The following is a 9,322-nucleotide window of genomic DNA, read 5'->3' as shown; positions in this document are numbered from 1 at the left end:
TATATATATATATATATATATATATATATATATATATATATAACAGCAGTAGGTGCCTCATGATCAGGTAAATCAGTTAAAGGAAGCATTCTACAATTCATTCACAAATCAACAACAAGCACCAAAAGGATTGTTCTAATAAGATCAAACAAAGCATGACAATGAATATTACATGCATATTACATTTTTTATATTTAATATCGTCATATTATAAGCATCATAGACAACCATGAAAAACACATTTTACAGTCACATCAACTTCACATCACATTCTTCAATCCCTAAATAATAAATATAAATCAATTTAATATCCAAAATCCCAACAAAATAGACCAAATTATGTCAAAATCAATAATGATAATAATGAATCAGTAAATCAGTATCTATATAGCCAAGTTTAGCTAATTCAATTATACAATTACTCAAATTTAGCTAATTCAATTATACAAGCAAGTTAATTAATCAAATTCTTTCAATTATACAAACAAGTTTTACTCACCAAAATGGCCGCTATTGCCGCCAATTGACAATGCCGGATCAAATCTAGCGAAATCCGACCACAACCCACCAGATTAACAACCCATATCGCGCCGCTAGTCCAAGAACTACGAACTCGTCGAAGAAAATTAATGGAGAACTTTAGTTGGAAAGGGAAAGTAAGGGGAAGGGAAATTGAAAAGGGGAAATTTGTTGTAAGGGCGCCAATATGTATTTGTTTCACAGCTGGGTCCCGCAAGAGTACGCCAAGATACATATGTGGGCCCCGCATTTGCTTGTGCTGGGAAAACAAACCCCAGCAATTTGCTGGGTTAAGCTTTACCCCAAAGGACAGCCTTTTAACATTTGTCCCAGAAAACGCCATGAGCAGCAAGCAGACAGTAGAACAAGCAGTAGCAGTAGCAGCAGAAGTAGAAGAGGAGGATGTTAAAGTAAAATTAGGGTGTTATGGTGGATTTGTGAAGTTAATCGAAGACCCATCTGCGGAAATCATGCTTTTATGGGGTCTTCAACAACCCATCTTTTCCAAACCCAACGCTTTTGTTCATCAGTCCTCTCTTGCTCTCCGTCTCGACGCTTATGGCCATTCTATCAACATTCTTCAGTCTCCATCTTCTCTGGTACTCCTCTCTTTTCAACTTTTTAATTTACATCGTGTTTTTTGCTTCTTTATCACACTAATTTTTGTGGGGTTTTCGTGTTCAAGATTGATTTTAACTGCGTATTTAGCATTTTTGATGAATTGTTATACAATTAAGGTTATACAATTGGTTTTAGTTGTACATATCTTGAATTACATACATCAAACTATCCGATGACTATACGGTATAATCACTTTGCTTCATGTGGCTGAGTGCCGACCCAACTTCTGGGATTAACGCGTTGATTGATTGATTGATTGATTGATTGATTGAATGATTGAATGAAGTTATTTGACCCTTTCGATTAAAAATAAAAAAGTACTGTCCCTTAATTTGAATGAAAGTTGAGCAAGAGGGTTATCACTGTTTAATCTTATGAAATTTGAGAAACAATGAAATGGCTGACACAATTTGAATATTTTGATCCTAGTATAATAACTTGGACTTTAATCTTTTATGCTCTCTTAAACTGGTTTTGAAAAACGAAAGATACATAACTATAAAGGCATAAATCATGTATGAATTATGAGCTAGCCTTTTGGCCCGTTCGATGCACGGGTTGTTTTTTAGGTTAATTATTTTCACATAGAGGTATGTTTTTCAAAAGTTGAAACTTTTGATATAATATACAAAATAATTGTTTCATTGCTGAAACTTAAAAGAAAAAAAGAGTCAGAGTAGAACTGTGAAAGAAGACGAAGGATTTTGGTTAGATATACCATATATACATGAAGATTGTGGAATATGAAACGATAGATTAGTTTAAGTTATATTTTAAATCTAGGAGATGAAAAGACATTTTTATTATTATTCATATGTTTATATAATGTGTACTAATTATGGTGGAAATGAAATACTTTATTTTCTTACTTGAATTTGCAAGTTATATAATGCATAAAGAGTTAAATACAAATATTAAGGAAGGTGACATGTGGCATATGGGGTAATGAGCGACTTGTGATGACATGTGTCATGTGAAAAATTTGTGGTTTGTGTTTTTAAATACTAAGTATAGATATAGATAAGCTGCTAGATTTAATTGAACTTTAATACAGTGTTATATAAAGGAAAATTTGTCTAGGACAACCTTTTAAAATTTTCTTGGCAAAGTCATACTCTATTAATTTTTTTTTTTTTGGTTAACGACGACCAACCCCCACTTTCAGGCATTGACCCACCGGAATCCGGCGTTGACCCTCACTTGCGTGACCCTTATTTCCCCTAATTGCACCCCACCATCATACCACCATCATCATTGACCACCACCATCATCACTAACCACCATAAGAACCACCGCACCAGACCACCAACACCATGATCACCTTCGACACCACACCACCAACACCAAGGCAACCATAAACACCTTCGACATCAGACCATTATAACCACCAATCTTCTTCATTTTCTTTACTGCTGCCACCACCACCGGCTGCATTCTTCTTTGTCTCAATTAAGGATCTCAAATCGACACGAAAGAGAGAGAAATGGGTGTGCAATATTAGAAAACGACGAAAATCGATCAGATCTAAAGCTAGGGTTGGTATTTTGGTGGTGGATTTAGATTTGATGCGGTCTGCGGGGAGGGTGAGTGAGGTGGGTTGAATTCCTGCCGTGAGGTGCTTTTGATTTGCTGCAAGGAGGGTGATTGTATGGTGAGGTTTAGGGAATTTGCTGGTGGTGGACTGGTGGGGTTTTGGGATTTCGTTGGTGGTGGGTTTTAGGTGGTGGTGGGGTTTCAGATTCGCTGATGGTGGGTTTTAGGTGGTGTGGGGTTTCAAATTTCGCTGATGGTGAATCTTAGGGGTGGTGGGGTTTCAGATTTCGCTGATGGTGGGTTTTAGGTGGTGTTGTGGTGCTGGTGGTTCGAGTGGAGTACGAACAACATACTGGTGGTGAAGGGGTATCAACGTCGGATTCCGGTGGGTCAATGCTTGAAAGTGGGGGTTGGTCGTCGTTAGCAAAAAAAAAAAATTATAATAAGGTCTTGACTTTGCCAAGAAAATTTTAAAAGGTTGTCCTAGACAAAAAAAATGCCTTTTAAAAGGTTGTTCTAGACAAATTTTCCTTATGTAAACTGCATTTTATTCTGGTTTGTCTAGTGTTTGGAGGTTGAAATTCTATTAGAGTATGTTTCTTGTATCTAAAATAAACAATTATTATGTCTTTCATATATAGACTTATAGAGGGCAGTTTTCGTGTTGACAAAAGTCATTTGTGATACTACTCAAAAGTATTGTACAATACATAAATTTTCATGAACGCAGTCACACGCAGAAACAATCCCCTGTGAGTTTATCATGAAGTGTAACAGATTTTTTAAAATGATAAAGCGTTCTCAACTGAAGGTAATAGCCACAATGTCCACTTACCTCATACCTAAGGATTCAGCAGGATTTTATATGCGAGATTATTTCAATGCCAAGGGAGTACACTTGTAATTGTCTTTGTATACAATTCATGTTTTCTTGACTATTTAAATTGCATCTCCCATTGGCAAGAAACTGGGTTTTTTGACAAAGCAGATAGAGCCAGGTCAAATAAAAAAGTGCAATAATGCAATTTTTTATAGTAATTTGAATCATGATGAATTAAGTTAATCGTGTAGGGTAATCCTCTTATCTCTAGCTTCGTATAGCAAGTATTTCAATTCTGAAGGGTCTAATGGAGAGTCAAAGAGACAAAGACTACCTCTATGTAGTTTCAGGTGGCAATGTATTATTCTTCAAACCATTTTTCAAGTACTTTCTTAAGTATTGTTAAATGCAAATGGGTGATATTATATGCCCATATTGAAAGAAAAACTAAAAAAATCTACTTTATAACCCAAGGAGGCTACCTCTCTCTTAACCAATTTTAAAATGGAACCTTAAGTTGGGCTTTGTTAGGGAGCTCCTCTCCACTGTCTATCCTCCATCTGCTATAACAAATTGATACTCGAGCTCAGTTGGGTGGTTTGCACCATATGTTAGACACCTATAGGTGTCTCCTTATTTGTAGGGCCTGGGTGCGTTGTTAACCTATTTTTATTAAAAAGAGTATTCTACGCTCACACTTAAGGAGAAATTGTTAATTGTAACTGTGAGTATTATTTTTCCCGCATTGAAAGATAGTTCAAAGATATTTTGGTTTCTAACCCAAGTGGAATTTTACTTCTATTGCTAATTGGTTTTAAGATGGAAACTCACTTTGAGCTTTGTTAGTGGGCTTCTCTTCCTCGTCTTCCCCATATGTTATAACAACCTTAAAAAAAAAAAAAAACACAGTTTGTATCTATGTCCCTATAACTAGTGAGGCTGAAAAGAAATCTATAGGGTGTGCCTCTTAAAAAAATTCAACAACACACTGATAGCTCAATGTATAGTTTAAGAATGATAAAATTAAAAAAACAAAAAAATGTAACAAAGAACTCCACAAATAATGGATCTCATAATCAATTTTGTAACTTTTCGACTCCATCCTGAAGTAGTTGACCCAAAGAGCCCACCTAGACCCACTGGTGGTTTTGAGTTTTTGACAATCTTTTATGTATATATGTTGATGTTGCTATAACCATTTTTACCATTTTAGGTGTAACCTAGATTGCAGTGATATGTGTCATTATAACCTTGTACTTAATAAAGTATCTAAATACTCCAAAGACTCTTAATCTATTTCTCTAACATTCTTATATCTACTATCAAAGTATTGACATGACATACTTTCAAGTTTAAGGAGAGTATTGTGAAATACCCTGAATTGAAGAGGACTTTATATGCAGGAGTGTATCACTCTTTGTGAATTTTTGTTCTATAACACATTAGCACTTGCACTACTTTTCTACCTTTAGTTAGATATAGGGCTGTTAATGAGCCGAGCCCAAATAGTCAAATACTGGTAGGCTTGACTCAAGCTTGTGAGTTTGGGTTCGAGGCTCGGATCGAGCTCGTGGCTCATCGAGCCTTGAAAATCGAGCTCGGCTTGAGCTTGTGGCTCCGGTTGATTTCGTTATTGACTCAGTTCGAAATCACTAAGCTCGAATAGTTCACGAGCACGCTCGGCTTATTAACAACACTACTTAGATATATACTTCCAATGTTCTTTTTTAGTTGACTTGTTATGATTTTTGACAGTATTCCCAAATTCTATTGTGACTAACTTTTGTAATATATAATTAAAAAAAAACATAGTCATGTGGAATCTTGATAAATTTGCCTCAATGTGTATGTTCAAAGTATTTAATTTTTATAATTTTTACTTATTGATAATTAGAGATATAAACAATTGAATTTATGCGTTATCAAACGTGATAAAAGAAACATGTCAATTAAAAAAGAATAGGGGAAATACTTTCTATTCTCCTCATGATGTATTGTTCACGTCAAAGGCTTTGAATTTTATGTGATTTCGTAGCTGTCTTTCTTTGATCAGCTAAACCATGATTGTGAGTTTTGTTTAATTGAGCTTATATAATTGCAGATGACACCTGGAGTGACTGGATCAGTAATGTGGGATAGTGGTATTGTTTTAGGGAAATTTTTGGAACATGCGGTGGACTCAGAGAAGCTGCTTCTTCAGGGGAAAAAAGTTGTTGAGTTGGGCTCTGGGTGTGGATTAGTCGGGTATAAAACAGCTTACCATATAGTTTCTATTTTATCTTCAAATATTTATTTATTAGATATCAGTCTCCTGTTCTTTATCTAGAGAGAAAAAAGGTGGGAAAAAAAAAATACTGATTTGCTCTTGTATGCTGAAAGTTATTTGTTATTAACCAGGTGTATAATTCTTATTTAAAGAGGCTTTAAACCTGTACCCAAGGGATATTGAGGTAAATAAACAGCTTTCTGGTTCACTAGCTTGTCTGGTCCAGCAGTATCCAATACTTAAGAGTAATTGTGTGTTTAAGATGTCAGTCATAAAAAAGAATATATTTAAGACTTTTGAGTTTCTGACTTAAATCTGTAATTGATCATGAAATATTCTACATTCTTTGGACTGGCTTTAGACTTATAATAGGTGTACTTTAAGCTGCATTGCAGCTCTTTCTGGTGCACAGGTTACGCTAACAGATCTTCCTGATAGGCTGAGGCTGTTGAAAAAGAATGTTGACACCAATTTAAATTCTAGTGACATATTGGGCTCGGGAATGGTCAGCGAACTCATCTGGGGAGAAGATCCTGATCCTGATATACTTGATCCATTGCCAAATTATGGTAAGCTTTTGCCACAATCTTTTTGCTATAAATTTTTTATAGGGTTGCTTGTCTTATTTTACATGTCTTATAATCATGCACTAGTTGCATTTTCTTCTGTTTACAACAAATCAAAGTTTATACTCCATTTAAATTTAACTGAGTTTGGCTGATTGGCTTTTTCTATATACATGCATTACAGTTACAGGAAATACAATGACCTTTGCTTCCCTTCAAATCTTGCTTTAAAATAAAATGAATACTTGCTTTCTTTTTTCCATTAAGAAGATAAATAAGGGACAGGACAAAAAGTATTAAATATGACATAGCTAAATTTCTATTGGTTGTCTATTACACATTTATGAGTAAGAGGAATATTAGCTTTCTTTTTTCATAAACAAGAGAAGTAATGTGCCAAAGCTGTTGAGACTTGTCATACTTCTCGCTTCAAACATGAATAACTTACTGAGTATTTTTTTATGCAATTCTGACTTACCAAGCAAGCTAGCTGACTTGAAATGCTTATGGCAGTGTTTTTCAACTTTTCTAAATTTTGATATTTTATAAAAGGCAACATGAACAGTGGAAGAGTGGAAGAGTGGGACCATGGAGGGATTAAACGAGGAAGAGGGAGACCAAAGATGACTTGGTTGGAAGGAGTGAGGAAGGATATGAAGTGCATGGATTTACGTGAGGATGAAGTTTTGGATCGTAAGGGATGGAGGAGAAAGATTTATGTTGATGACTACACGGAATAATCAAATTTGGTTCATGTTAGCCGACCCCACTTTTGGGATTAAGGCTTTGATTGATTGATTGATTGATTTATAAAAGGCAACATGAACATTAATACAGCAAAAGATGGGCCTTCATCTGGATCAGCTGGTGATATGATTGCTCTTTTCCCTGGATCACTGTTAGATATCCTAACTTCTTTATCTAAAGGTTTTTATACTTTATTTGATTAATATGCCAAAGCTATTCAAACTAGCCTTGAAATGCTACCTTTTAAATTGATATAGTAAGCACAACCATAGGAGATAAACCTTGATTTGATATCTGTATCTCATTACTGTATTGGTCTTGTTGTAGATTGACCATAATGTAATCTTTTAAGGGATGCTCTTTAAAGTCTAAACTAGCAAACTCAAAGCTCTAACGTTGCTTGTCGCTTCTTGCTTCAAGGGAGATGAGCAATAAGGTATTTAGGCAGAGCTTAATTAATTTCTGCTTCCTTTGTTCTGATAATTTTGTATGCTTTCCACGTCCCATAGCAATTAGGGTCTAGATCTTCTTTGTCATTAGATTTGAAAAGTTTCCTCATTCTGGTATCGACTGATTCTTTTTCTATTAACTTTATTCTATGATTGAGCCTGGATTATTATTTTCCCCTTACCTTCAACTGGCTGTCTCAAGCTGCATCTCTGATTCCATATTTCCATTGTCATAAATCTGGAACATCTACATATCTTTATGTGGTGTTATTCTTTTCATTTCATTGATCTTTCCTCTGTTGATGGTATAAATTATCTCAGTGCTAGGTTCAGATGTTATCTACAGTGAAGAAGCTGTTGGAGATTTGTTATCTACCTTACAACAGCTTTGTGACAGGCACACGACAGTTATCTTATCTGGGGAACTTCGCAATGGTACAGATCTTCTTAACCAGTGTATATTATCTGTATGTCTGCAGCAGATTAACAATCTTTCTTTCTTCAGATGCGATTCTTGAACTTTTCCTGGAATCTGCCATAAAAGATTTTTGGATAGGTCAAGTGGATCAATTGGAGTTTCATCCTGAGTATAGCAGTCACCGAGTTGTTATCTACATTCTGGTAAAGAAGGATAATGAAGATTGTATCAATGATAATTGATAATTTATGCTGGTATTTTAAGTTGTAACGACCATTTCTAGCCTCATAATTATCGTCAATTGGAGATTTTTTTTATCCTTTTTATGATAACATCTCATCATGAAGTTGCTTAGTTAAAGAAACTATTGTATTCTATTGAAGCATCCCTAAACAGGTTGTTGAGCATGGGAGAGTTGATTGATCGTGTACAGTTGGAATTATACTAACTTTCCAACACCCTTAAAGACTTTCATGGAAAGTATACGAAGGAATAGGTAAATCACTTCAGGATCATGGACCAGTCATGGTGGATAGCAACCCAACAGGGGAAATTCCATGGAAAGTGTACAAAGAAAAATAGGAATTTATTCCTCTGAAGCATCCAGTATCTTTATTTGATTCAAGTTCTCTTGGTCTTTGGGTTGAATGGATTAATTATCCCAAGATCTGTTTCTTTGGTTCATTGACCATTTAGAGGAAGTCATGTTGGATTTTACATCTAACGGGTTTTTGAGTTACCTTGAAATAATACTCGGTGACGACTCTTTCAAAGTTACACCCTCAAATATATTGTTCAAATGCAAAGATTTTCATAAAGGAAAATTTTCGAACAACAAAAAGTACTAGTAAAAGACTTAGAGCAACCATGGCAAAACAACATGTTTGCATAATTTAGAGGTGTTAAAATCTAACTCGGTTGATTCAACTCAAAATTGACTCAAAAAAAAAAAAAAATGGACTTAGATTTCGACTTGCATACTTGCATGGACACGATAATATAGTCTAACTTAGAGAATACTTGGCAAAATATTATAAAAAGTTTTTCCACCAAAACCACTTACTAAAAAAAACTTATTGTAATTAAATTATGACTTTTAGTTTGTATAAATAAATGTCCTTAAATATCAAATTGCCCATTATAACTATTACATATTTAATTAATTTCTTTCACAATGTTTCATACTTTTTACTATTAAGTCTATTTATAATATTTATATCCATTATTTTTGGTAAAATTTATTGTTATTAGAATTATTTAACAGCCGTGCATTGCACGGGGTTTAATCTAAAAGATTCCTAGTACGCTTTAAAATGGGGTGAGAGGATGTAAATATATATAACAAAACTTTCTCTCTCATAAAAACCCAAAACCTTTCTTCTC

At 34.6% G+C, this 9,322-nt stretch overlaps 1 protein-coding gene across 2 annotated transcripts; it reads left to right on the top strand.

Moving 5' to 3' along the window:
* The first annotated feature begins 614 nt into the window (after positions 1–614).
* LOC145579085 (uncharacterized) lies at positions 615–8,248 on the top strand. Of its 2 annotated transcripts, none has more exons than XM_081636364.1 (5): positions 615–1,118; positions 5,595–5,737; positions 6,144–6,328; positions 7,849–7,956; positions 8,027–8,248. In XM_081636364.1, exons 1-5 carry the CDS (start codon positions 630–632, stop codon positions 8,179–8,181), a joined length of 1,080 nt encoding a protein of 359 aa, XP_081492490.1. In that variant the 5' UTR covers positions 615–629; the 3' UTR covers positions 8,182–8,248. The 2 variants fall into 2 exon arrangements, with proteins under 2 accessions (XP_081492490.1, XP_081492488.1); XM_081636362.1 differs by having other exon boundaries at positions 7,843–7,956; positions 8,027–8,241.
* The last annotated feature ends 1,074 nt before the right edge of the window (positions 8,249–9,322 follow it).

Source organism: Chenopodium album, chromosome 14 (genome assembly GCF_948465745.1).
Source record: "Chenopodium album chromosome 14, dcCheAlbu1.1, whole genome shotgun sequence".
Taxonomy (NCBI): domain Eukaryota; kingdom Viridiplantae; phylum Streptophyta; class Magnoliopsida; order Caryophyllales; family Amaranthaceae; genus Chenopodium; species Chenopodium album.
The sequence above is the reverse complement of the archived record's forward strand: the minus strand, read 5'-3'. Positions and strand labels throughout refer to the sequence as shown.